At 41.5% G+C, this 16,238-nt stretch overlaps 1 protein-coding gene across 1 annotated transcript; it reads left to right on the forward strand.

The window, feature by feature from the left end:
• The first annotated feature begins 5,624 nt into the window (after window positions 1–5,624).
• Window positions 5,625–7,528, forward strand: LOC128378502 (zinc-binding protein A33-like). Its single transcript, XM_053338052.1, has 3 exons — window positions 5,625–5,898; window positions 6,455–6,568; window positions 6,737–7,528. Exons 1-3 carry the CDS (start codon window positions 5,625–5,627, stop codon window positions 7,432–7,434), a joined length of 1,086 nt encoding a protein of 361 aa, XP_053194027.1. The 3' UTR covers window positions 7,435–7,528.
• Window positions 7,529–16,238: the final 8,710 nt, after the last annotated feature.

Below are 16,238 nucleotides of genomic sequence, written 5' to 3' on the forward strand. Positions count from 1 at the left end.
ACACAAACATGCAAATAAATGTTGAACATACATGTAAATAAACAAAATACTCAAACACAACAATGATTTCAACTGCAGACAGCAACACAACACAGCATAGTACTCAGTATGACAAGAAGACAGTGGAGTAACAGAAAAGCAACCAAATCTTTCTAAATGAATGATTGACAGGTGTTAGCAGCATATGACTCTTATATAACTTATAGGTATCTGCCTGAACTACTGTAAGTCTCTACTCAGTTTATGTTAAAGTTCAATTAAGAGAGTGACCCCAAAAATGTTGCCATGAGTTCAAAGAGCAACTGTTTCTCTTATGTGTTAATAAAGTGTTTGTTTGAAGGAGTCTTGTGATGCAAACTTGATCATCATTGGAGGATAAAACCTCCACAGTTCAGCTGATGTTGTAACCACATTTATGTCTAAACACTTCCGTCTCAGTTCTTAGAAAAACACATTTAGCTAGAATAAGGAACCACTACATTTTGTTCATGTTTTCAGTTCAAACTGTCTCGTTACTAGACTGAAACATTACAATAATTATAATTACAGTGATGAAGTTAATTTTACTCTTGTTGTCTTTCTCTCTAACAATATTTCTCCAATTTAGGAACAGAAGGATGCTGATGATGATACAGTGACATTATCCTGCACTGTGTTGTAATATGAGTATTGTCAGGACACAGTGGAGTGGCTGTATGAGTGTAATACAGATCAACTGGATGAAACAAAAGGTTCCTGCGAAGCCAAAGTGACATTTAAGACTTTCAAGGTTGATCAGAAGTAATTTAAGTGTAAACTGACTGAATGTAAGTGGCGAGACACGGCTGAGTAACTTCACCCCTCGTGCAGCATACATGTGCCTAGCTATCGGAACATACCAGTTGCATAAATACATATCGAAGCCATACCACATAAAGATATGTTCACAGGTTCAGAAGTGCGTCTTACCGGAGCGCCTTGGTAGCTGAATGGTTATGGGACCTTTGCTGCAGGGAGGAGTTATATAACTTATGGGAGTGGTCTCACCATGATTGACAGTTTATGCTGGTTGTATGAAGAATAGAGACTGGTGATTTAACAAGTACACTGGCCACCACTGACTGATAAAACATGCAGCATTTCATACATCAAATGACCTCGGTCTGCGGAGGAAGGAGAAGCTGCTCTGCCCCTTGTGGTACACTGCGTCTGTGTTAGTGGACCAGTCCAGCTTGTTATACAGGTTTACATCTAGATACTTATAGCTTTGTACCACGTCAATGACCTCTCCTTGGATGATGACAGGCTGAAATTGAAGTGTTTTGGAGGTGTTAAGCAGGAGGCAGTTGGCAGTGAAGGCTTCTGCAAGGTCTCTGTTCTCCTGTTCCTGTCCATCTCTGACACACGCCACAATGGCCTTGTCATCAGAGTACTTCCTGAGGTGACATGACTCTGTGCTGTATCTGAAGTCAGCGGTGTACAGAGTTAATAGGAACGGAGCAAGGACCGTTCCCTGAGGAGCCCCAGTGCTGCTCATCACCATCCTGGAGACACTTTCCCCCCCAGGTGAACATACTGTGGTCGTCCAGTCAGATAGTCAGTGATGTTAGGATCCACCCCCTATCACCTCAAGCTAGTCTCTCAATAAAGAAGGTTGGATGGCGTTAAATGCACTTGAAAAGCCAAAGAGAAGAATCCTTACATAACCTCCTGGCACATCCAGATGAGCATAGGCCTTGTGGAGCATATGTCTCCTGTATTACATTACACTGGATTGGGTTACTCTTATTCTGGACTCACTGTTATTATCTTTAACATTTCTGCTCTTCTGAACAGCAATCAGGATGTTATCAAATGGTTGCTTAGGTACTATATGTTCAGGTGTTAATTTATAATGGTAATTATAATACTGAGATCTAACATAACAATAATACATTTGATCCAATCTAATTTAGAGTATGTCAGATTAGATTGCATCAGATTCAATGTGAAGGTTAGCACTTCACACTAAAATGACGAGTGATATGAGGAAGTTGATAAGAGGAAGTAAAAACCTCATAACCAAGCTGCAAAAGAAAAAAGCTTAAAGTCCTTAAATATCCTAAGAAACACGAATGATGAAGAAATGTGTAACAGTTAGCACTTCACACTAAAATGACAGTTGATAAGAGGAAGTAAAAACCTCATAAAAAAGCTGCAAAAGAAAAAAGCCTCAAACATACTCAGAAACACGAAGAGCTGCTGTCGACGCAACTCTTTTCTCTTCATTCTCAACGACCGACTCAAACACTGGTGAGTACAGCTGATTATATTTACTGTGTTTCAAAACTTACGTCTCTCCTCACAAGCTAAAATACAAACCAACTGTGACTGGTTTCCAGTATCACCTCAGTACTGGGATGAACTGCAACACAGTTAAACAGCTTAAAGTCAGAGTCATTTGTTCCTCTGAGTGACTTTAAAGTTTAATTAGCTGCTATTCTTCAGATTGTTTGTGATTGTGATGTGAATGAACCGTCTTATTGTGATCTCTGTGTGTGGCTTACCTGTTCCTTAATGCAGGATTACCCAATAAGCCAAGTTTATTTTGTTAGTCCGGCTCATTTTCCAGCAGATTCGGTTCCATAAAGCAAACATAGTCAACTTAACGTGTGTATGTATGCAAAAATGTTTGGACAAGATCTGTAATATTTAAATCCACATGTCTTTAACTGCTATTTTCCTGGTAGGAAGCGCTGTTTTAAAGGTATTGGTTGTTGATTAGTACATTTAAAATAATTTATAAAAAGTCAACTAAGACGTGTTTAGTGGATGCATGTCTCAGCTTTTCCCTTTTTCTGTTAATTGATTAAGATCCAGTCTATATAACAACCTTAACCCATGCCCTGTTTCTCTGTTAGTGAAGGTGTGTCCCTTGATTGAGGAGCTTGTACATGACAGAGCTGCTATAGTACACAGGGCACTGCAACAAGAGCGCACCTTCAGAGACAGATCAGACCCATTCAACCAATCAGCTTTTTCTGTCCAGCCTTTCTCTTGGATTTTATTTATAGTTTTTTATGATCATATGTTTAAATTCTTCATATGTCTTCAGCAGAAGTGTGTCCTGCAGACTGCTGCTGCTCTGTGGCTCTTTTGTGGTGGATTTTGTGATTGTGAATCCATTAGATCTGTGTTCGACGTTGTGGGCTGCTCATGAATGGCGTGCACACGCAATTAGTCTGAATACTTGTCTTGCCTGTCTTGTATTAGTTTGATTGCGTGAACGTGGATCGGCCTTTATGGAACCACTTTAGCCTGATCTCATTTGTTAGGCTCATTCCCCCAGAAAATTCAGCAGTGTCTGCATTATATTTTCCACAGGCATCTCTCTATAGTATAGACTAAATTAGGTTGTTATAAAAATATAAACATTTAATAATACCGATGGGGGTTTTTTTCTGTCACCTTTCATTATGTCTCGTTTGGGTTGCAAATATTTACTAAATAGAGAAAAACTTGAGTTTTGTGAGACCTTGAGATAACTTACTATAAAAATAGTTTGTAAACCTCAGGGGAGCTAACCTGGAAAAAGGTATCCAGTTGATTGAGTCTCATTATGAGAATGATTCAGTTTCAATAAATATAATAAGTTATACTATATAACTACAAACACAATTACCATATGCCTCCCTGAGCTACTACCTTATCGTGGTGGAGGGGTTTGCATGTCCCAATGACCCTAGGAGCTCAGTTGTCGGGGGCTTTATGTCCCTGGTAGGGTCACCCATGTCCTGGGGGAGGGACCACACAAAACGTAGCTCAAAACAACCCTATATGATATATGATTGAAAACATATATGGAACCACGTTCTCCTCCCCCGGGCACGGGTGACCCCCCCGCCCCTCCACCCCCCACCCCCCACCCCCCACGGAGCCAGGCCTGGGGGTGGGGCTGCGTGGTGAGCATGTGGCGGCCGGGCCTGCAGCCATGGGGCCCGGCCGGGCACAGCCCGAAGAGGTGGTAGACACCGGTGGTGAAGGATGCTGTCAAGCTGAAGAAGGAGTCCATTGGGCCTTTTTGGCCTGTGGGACTCCGGAGGCAGCAGGCAGGTACCGGCAGGCCAAGCGGAGTGCAGCTACGGCGGTCGCTGAGGCAAAAACCCAGACATGGAACGAGTTCGGTGAGGCCATGGAGAACGTCTTCCGGATGGCTTCGAAGAGGTTCTGGACCACCATCCGGCGTCTCAGGAGGGGGAAGCAGTGCATCGTCAACACTGTACGGTGGGGACGGCGGCGATGGCTGCTGACCTCGACTCGGGACATTGTGGATCAGTGGAAGGAATACTTCGTAGACCTCCTCAATCCCACCGAGCCTGGCGACCCGGTTGTGAGCTCTCCTATCTCTGGGACTGAGGTCGCCAAGGTGATCAAAAAGCTCCTCGGTGGCAGGGCCCCAGGGGTGGATGAGATCTGCCTGGAGTTCCTTAAGGCCCTGGATGTTCTTTTAGTCTTGTTGACTGAAAGTTATCAGCTCTTCTAGCCCCACATTCCAATAACAATTTACAAATCTGAACCAAACCTTGTGACAAAGTGGGTGAGAGCACACCATTTGTTCCAATCGACTACATTTGTACCATAACTTATTAATTTAATTATACTTGATGTTCGTTGCTTGAACAATAAGTTAGTCAGTAATCATACTCTGCAGATACTTACTATCCCGGGTTTGTTTGTGTTTTGCAGTATATTTGGTTAAGTTACATCTCAGCAGACTTTTGGTTAAAATAAAACACACTTGTATTGAAGTTAGAGTTTATTGGTTTAGTTTGAGGACATAAGTTTTGTATCATCTTTCTTTGTTACTCACCATACTTACATGTGCTCAGGAAACAAAGGGAGGAGGCGGCCTATGTCTCCTGAATTTATAGACTGGTGACATCATTAGTAATGTCACTAGGGAAGAACCATGTGGAGGGGTGGTTGGTGAATTGTTGTATTAATTAGTAAGATTGTTGTAATTTGATTTAAGTTTCGTTGCAGAGGTAATGGTACCTCCATTACCGTATAAAAGTGATGTCATGTGAATGTTGTTTAACTGCTAATCGTGTTGTTACTTACCTGTTTCAGGAGGGGCTCAGGAATTACCTGAGGAGTGGTATAGTCCACTTTCATTCAGAGGGCAGGCTGATAGAGGGCTCTATATAAGGAGCTGTGAGACTGCTAAGGGGGGTTGTTCTGCTAGAGTGTAGCTGTGTACACATTATTTTAATTTTATTTCATTATGCTTATGAGTTAATTGTTTGTTTTGTAATTAACTCATAAGTTTGTTTTGTTCTTATTGTTTGTACAACTTTTTGTTACATTATATAATTTATAAGAATTAAAATGCCGTTGGACAACTGATTCAGCCTTCTGTGTCTGCCTCCTACTAAAGATTAGACCACTTTGGTCGGCCTGTACCACTAACCTTTACTGCTCAATCAGTCATAAACATTATTATTGTCCTTCAATTCTCACTGTAATTAAACTTTAGAGCACATTTAGCCTGCAATAAATGTGATACATTTAACTTAAACACAATGACAGGTGAAAGTCTGGCTGTGGACTGGTGTTTGTGGCAAATCTTTCATGTTGAAAATATTCTGTAATTTTAACAGGGAAAGATGGTGAGAAAGAGGGACCTCTTGAAAACTCTGGAGGGTTTGAGAGATGAAGAATTTGAGGACTTCAAGTGTCTCCTAAAGTATGAAAGTCTGGCAGGACACCAAAGCATCAAAGCATCCCAGCTGAAGAACGCAGAGAGACGAGAAACTGTGGATCTGATGGTGAAGACCTACCAACTTCCTGGAGCTGTGGAGGTGACCAAGAAGCTTTTAAAGACGATCAACAGGAATGATCTGCTGCAGAGTTTATCAGACATCAGCTCAGGACCAGAAGGTCAGTCACAGGAAGAGTGGAAAAGTCTTCACTTCCACTCTGATACAGTCATTCTCAGTTTAAATCAGTTTTATTGACACGAACGCTGTAATATTATTGTCATTCATGAACAACATATTATAATATTTTATTTTATTAATTATTAATTACCGATATCTCTCTCAGTGAATTTCAGTGATGATTTGGGCGCTTCAAAGAACAGAGGACCTTCCTCCCGTCAGACTCCTCCTCCTCTTCCTCCTCCTCGTCCTCTACTTGAAGTTCATGAAGGTAAATCTGCTCAAAGTTGCACATGCTCAGTAGTGTCTGCCTTACACAGAACTACTCTCTGAAAACATGATCACTGTTATTAGTCTTTGGAGCCATTTCTAAACAAATCAACATGACCAAGCTCCAGTGTTTTAATAAAAAGTCTGGATCATACTTACAGACCAACTTATTATTCTCTTCTTTCTACCACTTGCTGTCTTTTTGTGGGAAAACAGAGGAAATCAGCTGCAGGGCTCTCTTTCAGTTAGGTACAATGTATATTAATTACATTGACTTACATTCTCAGAGCAACAAGCTGCCAAACCAAGAGTCTGTGCTGGAACCAAACTGAAGGCCTGTCTGGTGTTTCTGGGGATTTTGGTGTTTCTGGTGATTCTGGTGTGTCGTGTCTTCATCCCCTGTGAGGCTCAATTCAATTCATTAATATATACATATATAACTAAAGGAGATGGCAGTGAGTAGAATATGGTCATTTGAAGTGAATGTCTACCTGTTGTGACAGGAAGTGACATATTTAGCAGTTTCATCTCAAGTTTTTGGAAATGATTGCTCTCTAATATTTCTGTAGTGTTGGCATCCAAAGACGGGACTGTGATCAGCGTCCACCATCCATCACCATATAATGAGACAACAACTGTGGCTCAGCTGGAGGAGACGCTCAGCACAAAGATGAAGAAGCTGATTGAGGCTGAGCTGAAGAGGGTCAAGCATTATGCAGTGAATGTGACTCTTGATCCTGATACAGCACATCCTAATCTCATCCTGTCTGCTGATGGGAAACAAGTAAATTATGGTGATGTGAAGAAGAATCTCCCAGACAACCCAAAGAGATTTACACGTTATTTAATTGTCTTAGGAAAGCAGAGTTTGTCTTCAGGCAGATTTTACTTTGAGGTTCAGGTTAAAGAGAAGACTAAATGGGATTTAGGAGTGGCTAGAGAGTCGATCAACAGGAAGGGAAACACCACACTGAGCCCTCAGGATGGTTTCTGGACTATATGGTTGAGAAATGGAAATGAGTACAAAGCTCTTGCTGGCCCTTCAGTCTGTCTCTCACTGAAGTCTCAGCCTCAGAAGGTGGGGGTGTTTGTGGATTATGAGGAGGGTCTGGTCTCCTTTTATGACGTAGATGCTGCAGCTCTTATCTACTCCTTTACTGGCTGCTCCTTCACTGAGAAACTCTACCCATACTTCAGTCCCTCTAATAATGATGGTGGTAAAAACTCCGCCCCTCTGATCATCTGTCCTGTCAATCAAACTGCCTGATCTAGTTTCTATGATCAGCAACTTATTAAGCAGCACCAACAATTAATTTACTTCATGTGTTAATGACTGTTTTACATCCTCTGTGTAAATATGCACAGTAGTCTATACTAGCAGTCAGTGGATTAGAGACCCAACTTGTCTTTTTACTGATTCAGTATCCTCCCATTATTCATTCATTAATCTCTTCATAGTTGATGGATCCATCATGAGAAACATTTGAAGAGAAACTTTGTTCAAACCAACAGAGCTTTAAAATCTAGTGAACATCTCAAAGTTTGTAAAGATACCAAGTCTGTATCAAGACTGAATGTTAGGGAAATATATCTACAGTGATGTTCAATATATTTATATCTATCGTTTTTCATTAGATGTATTGATGCAGCCATAAAATTCAATATAGTGAGCTTGAATATTTTATCATGTGACTTTTAGCTTCAAGGTTTTAAATTAACAGAAAAATAATATTCAGTTACAGCCTGATTTCATATTACTCTTTTTTCATTTGCTGAATATTTTAAATTTATTGAATATTTGTAAAAATCCTTTGACTGCTGTTGCTTATTCAAAAATATGATAAGTGTATTAAATTAGAATTGATCAACTTGTTTTTAAATCTTCATTGATTATATTCTTTCACTGTTTCTACTGTTTTATCTTTACATATCTTTGATTTTTTTTACCTTCATAGTTTCATGTAAAGAACTTTGGATGGCTGATCTGTGTTTGAATAATTACCAAATAAAATTGTTTAAAAAGCCTCATAACAAGTTCATGATATATTATTTTAAACATGTGACTTAGTCCATCATTTAGTCCTCAAATTTCTTCCTAAAAGACAGAAAATGTGGATGTATGTCAGAGACTAAAACAGATGCTGTAAAGTGAATAAAAAGACATTTTGTGGTGAATGAAACTACTCTGCTATACAGTATCACTGCAGTTAAATCCTGTGCAGAAGAAGAAACTGTGTGTGGAAGTGTTTTATTTTGCTATCAGAGTCTTCCTCTCAAAGTCACTGAGGTTTGTACAAGTTGTCTGTGTTTCCCTCCTGTGTCCAGCAGAGGGCAGCATAACAGCACACATCAGAGAGAGGACAGTTTGATAAAGGCAGGGACAGACTGAATATAAATTACCGAAGCTCAAACAAACCCAGCAACTCAAAACAGGAGAGACTAGACTGAATGCTCAGAGCTCTATTTATAAAGGAACATTCACACCAATCCAGGTGCTGCCCATCTCTCATGATGAGCTACCTCCCAAACAACCAATCAGAGGCCATGAGGCCGTCACAATGTGAACAATCTGAAGAATTTTCTACAATTTGAACTATTTTAGTATTATGGCAAAGCACACTACAGATGAGAGTGTTTTTCATTATGCCCAACAGTGTGTAGTCTGTTAGACAAACATCTGGTAATATGAATGAAGTGTGTGCCATTTGGTGCAATAGTTTGATTTTGATCATGCTATATGTAGTTTTGGTTGCAGTGCTTCATTTTGCAGGATATACTGTATGAGGTATTTTGCAGTTTGGATGTGTGGTTTTGTGAATTGTGTTAAGTATTTTGATAAAAACCAGCCTAGTTTGTGTTTCAGCAATTGTAAAAAACTGTATTATGTTTTCAGATATCTGTGCAGTCTGTCAACTATTTCACTGACATTGCTGTCAAAGTCTAGATCAAACACCAATAACAAGAGCATGACCTACAAACATATCTACAGGTTTCACTGGAAATAACTTCCTTTCCTGTTTGACTCATCAAAGCGTTGGCAGTTAATTTCAGCTGCTCAGTCTATATATATATATATATATATATGATATGAATGAATGAAAGAAAGAGAAAGAGAGAGAGAGAGAGAGAGAGAGAGAGAGAGAGAGAGAGAGATTACTTGTTGCACTACTGCCATCTAGTGGAATTACATCAGTACTACATCCGCCAATACTATTAGTACCAGGGAGAGAGAGAGAGTGAGAGTGTGTGTGTGTGAGAGTGTGTGTATGTGTGTGTGTGTGTGTGTGTATGTGTGTGTGTATGTGTGAGTGTGTATGTGTGAGTGTGTCTGTATGTGTGCGTGTGTGAGTGTGTATGTGTGAGTGTGTCTGTGTGTGTGTGTGTGTATGTGTGAGTGTGTCTGTGTGTGTGAGTGTGTGTGTGTGTGTGTATGTGTGAGTGTGTCTGTGAGTCTGTGAGTGTGTGTGTATATGTGTGTGAGTGTGAGTGTGTGTAATGTATATCTACTTATCACAGTGTCTGATAAAAGCCGGGTCTGAGGGCATCTAAATGCCCCTAACAGAAACCTGATGAGCACAGGGGTCCGGCCCAACGCTGCTTGCAGCTTTAATGCAATATGTTTACTGATGTCAAACCCAGCAGAGGCAGAGAGTGTGCTCTGGTTAAGAGACAGTGGAGTGGAGGCAAGCTACAGAGCCCTCACATAGAGATGCATTGCTTGCACCTCAAGCTGTTTATTTCGAGTCTCCACCTCCTTTATCCGGAGGGCTAGGCGGAGATCCTCTGTGGACATTTTACCAACAGGAGGACCAGAGGCTTTGTTACATTTCCTGCTTAAAATTGGTCATAACATCATATCCTCATACCATCACCAACAGTACATTTGTTAAATTGAGCACATAATAAATAGTGAGATGATCACACAACACTTGCATCATTTAAATCATTTTACATGTGTTGCATAAGTGTATATGTGCACATGTGTATGTTCCCTAATTCATGGCAATACTGTGTATAATGTATATAGGTGTGTGTGTCTATGTGCACGCATGCATGAAGTCTTAATGAGTACGTGTGTGTGTGTGTGTGTGTGTGTGTGTGTGTGTGTGTGTGTGTGTGTGTGTGTGTGTGTGTGTGTGTGTGTGTGTGTGTTTCAATCTGTGTGTTCATGTCACATGCATGTGTGCATGCACAAGTGCATTAAAGTCACTGAGGTTTGAACTTTGGACGGACTGGTTATTTCAGAGCGGCAGAAGACCTGATATCTGATTTTGAAAACTGTTCTGTGAGCTACAATAAACCAACAGATAAATGAAGATAACAGAAGTTCAATCAGGACAGAAATCATTTTTAGTTACAGTTATTTTATTGTCCCATTGTGATGTCATCTTATTTATAAAGGAGTATCCCCTGTTGGAGTCTAGATACTGGAGGTGGATTAGGGTTATAATTAAGACAGGGCTGAGATGAGAGGATGATTCACACTTCACACTGAAGTGACAGACAACAGGAAATGAACAGGCTGCAGTAAGGGTTAGGGTTAGAATTAAGACAGGGCTGAGATGAGAGGATGATTCACACTTCACACTGAAGTGACAGACAACAGGAAATGAACAGGCTGCAGTAAGGGTTAGGGTTAGAATTAAGACAGGGCTGAGATGAGAGGATGATTCACACTTCACACTTAAGTGACAGACAACAGGAAATAAACAGGCTGCAGTAAGAGGTGGAGCATCACTAAAAAAGAGAAATGTTTCAATTCCTCAAATAAAACTTAATTTGTCAGAAACACGAGGAGCTGCTGTCGACAACTCTCATCTGTCTGAAGAAACAATCTGAGTTCTTCACTTCTCTCTCAACAACTGACTCAAACACTGGTGAGTAAAACTGATAATATTTACTGTGTTCCAACAACCAGCATTAACACAAAACTTAGCAGACGGCTACGGTTACATGAGAAGGTCAGAGGTCGTCTATGAAGCCTTGTTATCTAAGTCACAGTTATTAAAAACCTTTAGTTGAGTTCAGAGCTGCTAACCATGACACAGATCACAGAGCAGAGGCCTGTACTACGAAGCTGGATTTTCTCTTATCGAGGTAACTTCAGGGTTAACCCTGGGTTTTCCGTCCTACGACACTGGTTCACTTCTTACCGGGGTAAATCACCATGGTAACTTAAGCTGGATGGCTAACCTGCTCCGGAGCAGGTTATGTTCTGGATGTTCTTCAGATTATAAGAAGATCCTGCCGACATTGGTGCACGGATCGTGAGAGGAGCGTTTAGGAGAGCAAGGGCTTTTAGGGAGATGCAATCCTTTTGATGTCCTATACGAAAGGTACAGAATGACTTTCAAGCGATATTAAGTTAGTTTAATATTCAGCATTCATTTGACATTAAATGTATAAACCTATTAGGTGCTTCAACTATTTGAGTGAATGATATCAAACCAAGTGTTTGACAAATAGAATAATAAAAATAGAATAATAATAATTAGGCTTCAAAGTTGTGTAAAAATCTGCCTGAATCAGCGCTGAAGCCCCGCCCCCTATCAAGTGTCACCTGTCAATCAAAGTCACCACCTCTACCAGAAACATGGACGCGTCTGAGAGCTTTCTGCTGCTAACTCAGCTGCTAGCTCGGCAGCTAACTCGGCTGCTAGCTTGGCAGCTGACTCGGCTGCTGGCTCAGTGGTTAACATTGAAAACAGTAGGTCCAGGAGAGGAACTGGTCATCCCGACATCCCCACCTCCACCTTTGAAGGGGTGTTCTATGTCTATATCGATATCTCAAGTCTAAATTTGATAACTGGCTGACATTGAACCAGGCAGCCACAGCCCTAGTCCCATCTGACTAGATTTGGGGATGAACCTAGGCAATGTGGAGACGCTGCCCTACATGTCCACTGGCCTACTGACAGAGTCTGGGACTCTTAGGCAAGTCCTCCCTTATCCACTTCTATCACCAGACATGAAGGTTTCACTCACAATCCAACTTTCACCATTAATAAAGCAAAGCAATGTGCAATGAGTCTTTTTTACCTTTTGCTCTACAGACAAAGTTTAAAGAAGCAATTCTGCAACAGGAAGTATCTTCCGCGGGGAGATGCTTTCAGCAAGCCTCTAACCACAGGAAGCGCTGTTTATACACGTCCTACTACAGACCCCACGTGCAGCATGCATGTGCATAGCTATTGGAACATACCAGTTGCATAAATACATATCGAAGCCATACCACATGAGGATATGTTAACAGGTTCAGAAGTGCGTCTTACCGGAGCGCCTTGGTAGCTGAATGGTTATGGGACCTTTGCTGCAGGTCATTCATCTCTCTCTTTCTCTGTTTCCTTTCTACCTCTTTCCCATCTACTAAAATAAATCTATATACATTGATGTTTCATGTTTCAAAATAGACTAACCAAATGTAAATGACTACATGCTTTACGCTTAAATGATTCATAACAAATGAGTAACTTAAACAGACCATTAAATGGTTAACAGAGCTATATAACCACATTTAGATACAGGATCCTGGAACACTTTTCTATACAAAGACATTAAAATAAAATAAATAAGGGTTACAACTCTGTATATTAGACAAAGAATAGTAACAAATTAGGATATTATTTAATTTACATTAGATAATGCATCCACAATCTGGAACGTTACTATTTCTCCTTACATAAATTAACTCAGGTATCTGGTACAATAAATAAGAAAACAATCAGTTAATGGTCAATACTCGACACATCAAGAAAATAATCATGAAAGGTAAAAAGTCCATGAAGAACTCACATGAGTTCTCCTTTGTTTCTCTCTGGTATGGTGTGGAGGGAAAAAGGGGTTGCAGGCCTGAAGCCCTCAGTGAACCAGGCAGTCACAGCTCTAGTCCCATCTGACTAGATTTGGGGATGAACCTAGGCAATGTAATATGTTCTGGTCAACCGTGTCAGATGCAGCACTGAGATCCAGTAATACTAACATGGAAATACTGCCATTAACCTGAAGTCCTTAACAAGAGCAGTCTCAGTGCTGTGGTCAAGCTGCTGCTCAACTAAGTGTGAAAACCACAAAGAAAAGTAGAGCATGACGTGTGGGAAACTACGAAGAGAGGCTAAAATAGAAGAGGTGTCAATAAATGCTCAAAGTGAAGGGCAACTGTTATAGCTGTAAAAGTTATGCATCTAACAATGTATGTGGAGACGCTGCCCTACATGTCCACCGGCCTACTGACAGAGTCTGGCATTCTTAGGCAAGTCCTCCCTTATCCACTTCTATCACCAGACATGGAGGTTTCGCTCAAAATCCAACTTTCACCATTTATCAAGCAATGCAATGGGCAGTGAGAATTAAAGTCTATTTTAACTTTTGCTCTACAGACTAAGTTTAAAGAAGCAATTCTACAACAGGAAGTATCTTCTGTGGGGTGATGCTTTCGGCAAGCCTCTAACCACAGGAAGCGCTGGTCATACACGTCCTCACACAGACCCCACATGCAGCATGCATGCACCTAGCTATCGGAACATACCAGTTGCATATCGAAGCCATACCACATAAACATATGTTCACAGGTTCAGAAGTGCGTCTTACTGGACCGCCTTGGTAGCTGAATGGTTATGGGACCTTTGCTGCAGGGAGGAGTTATATAACTTATGGGAGTGGTCTCACCATGATTGACAGTTTATGCTGGTTGTAGGTAGAATAGAGACTGGTGATTTAACAAGTACACTGGCCACCACTGACTGATAAAACATGCAGCATTTCATTACATACATCAAATGACCTTGGTCTGCAGAGGAAGAAGAAGCTGCTCTGCCCCTTGTGGTACACTGCATCCATGTTAGTGGACCAGTCCAGCTTGTTATACAGGTTTACTCCTAGATACTTATAGCTTTGTACCGTGTCAATGACCTCTCCCTGGATGATGACAGGCTAAAGGGGGGCTTAGTTCTACCACCATCTCCTTTGTTTTGGCAGTGTTCAGCAGATGGCAGTTGACATTGCTCCAGACAGTGAAGGCTTCTGCAAAGTCTCTTCAAGGAATTTGGGGGCCCCAAGCAAAATGGACTTGGAGGGGATCAAAACAGGGATCATCCCTATGTTCCCCCAGGTCCTATGTTACCCGCTTTGTATGTGACCGGGGAACATAAAGATGATCCCGTCTACAGTTAGCCAATTAGCTGAGTTAGCCGTCGAGTTAGCCGCCGAGCTAGCCGCCGAGTTAGCCTCCAAGCTAGCCGCCGAGCTAGCAGCCCCTACTGTGGGGGGATTCCGATAACAGTGACGCACAGTTTGTTGTTGCATTCAATTCATAACCAGTCGTTGTCTGGCGGCCCCCGGCCAGCTCGGGGCCTAAGGCAATTGCTTGGTTTGCCAAGACACAAATACACACGCCACAATGGCCATGTCATCAGAGTATGTCCTGAGGTGACATGACTCTGTGCTGTATGTGAAGTCAGCGGTGTACAGAGTGAACAGGAAGGTTAAATGCACTTGGAAAATCAAAGAGAAGACTCCTTACATAACCTCTACACCCTCTGCAGGATCCTTGAGGGTGTATGGGAGTTTTCCCAACCAGTCCACATGTGTTTTGTGGACTTGGAGAAGGCATTCCACCGTCCTGTGGGGGGTTCTCCGGGAGTACGGGGTAACGGACCCCTGATACAGGCTGTCCGTTCCCTGTATGACCGGTACGAGTACGAAGCGGCCGGGATGAGAATCAGCACCTCCAAATCCATGTCCATGGTCCTCAACCGGAAAAGGGTGGAGTGCACTCTCTGGGTCGAGGATGAGATTCTGCCCCAAGTGGAGGAAGGGAAGCAGGAAGGATCAGAGACTTAAACACAACGACAGGTGAAAGTCTGGCTGTGGACTGGTGTTTATGGGAATGGCAAATCTTTCATGTTGAATATATTCTGTAATTTTAACAGGGAAAGATGGTGAGAAAGGAAGACCTCTTGAAAACTCTGGAGGGTTTGAGAGATGAGGAATTCGAGGACTTCAAGTGTCTCCTAAAGTATGAAAGTCTGGCAGGCTACCAAACCATCAAAGCATCCCAGCTGCAGAATGCAGAGAGACGAGACACCGTGGATCTGATGGTGCAGACCTACCAACTTCCTGGAGCTGTGGAGGCAACGAAGAAGCTTTTAAAGAGGATCAACAGGAATGATCTGCTGCAGAGTTTATCATATATCAGCTCAGGACTAGAAGGTCAGTCACAGGAAGAGTGGAAAAGTCTTCACTTCCACTCTGATACAGTCATTCTCAGTTTAAATCAGTTTTATTGACACAAACACTGTAATATTATTGTCATTCATAAACAGCATATTATAATATTTTATTAATTATTAATTACTGATATCTCTCTCAGTGAATTTCAGTGATGATCTGGGCACTTCAGAGAACAGAGGACCTTCCTCCCATCTGATTCCTCCTCCTCCTCCTCCTCCTCTTCCTCCTCCTCGTCCTCTACTTGAAGTTCATGAAGGTAAATCTGCTCAAAGCTGCACATGCTCAGTAGTGTCTGCCTTACACAGAACTACTCTCTGAAAACATGATCACTGTTATTAATCTTTGGAGCCGATTCTAAACAAACCAACATGACCAAGCTCCAGTGTTTTAATAAAAAGTCTGGATCATACTTACAGACCAACTTATTATTCTCTTCTTTCTACCACCTGCTGTCTTTTTGTGGGAAAACAGAGGAAATCAGCTGCAGGGCTCTCTTTCAGTTAGGTACAATGTATATTAATTACATTGACTTACATTCTCAGAGCAACAAGCTGCCAAACCAAGAGTCTGTGCTGGAACCAAACTGAAGGCCTGTCTGGTGTTTCTGGGGATTCTGGTGTTTCTGGTGATTCTGGTGTGTCGCGTCTTCATCCGCTGTGAGGCTCAATTCAATTCAATAATATATACATATAACTAAAGGAGATGGCAGTGAGTAGAATATGGTCATTTGAAGTGAATGTCTACCTGTTGTGACAGGAAGTGACATATTTAGAAGTTTCATCTCAAGTTTTGGAAATGATTGCTCTCCAATATTTCTGTAGTGTTGGCATCCAAAGACGGGAC

The sequence above is a fragment of the Scomber japonicus genome, chromosome 2 (assembly GCF_027409825.1).
Source record: "Scomber japonicus isolate fScoJap1 chromosome 2, fScoJap1.pri, whole genome shotgun sequence".
Classification (NCBI taxonomy): Eukaryota; Metazoa; Chordata; class Actinopteri; order Scombriformes; family Scombridae; genus Scomber; species Scomber japonicus.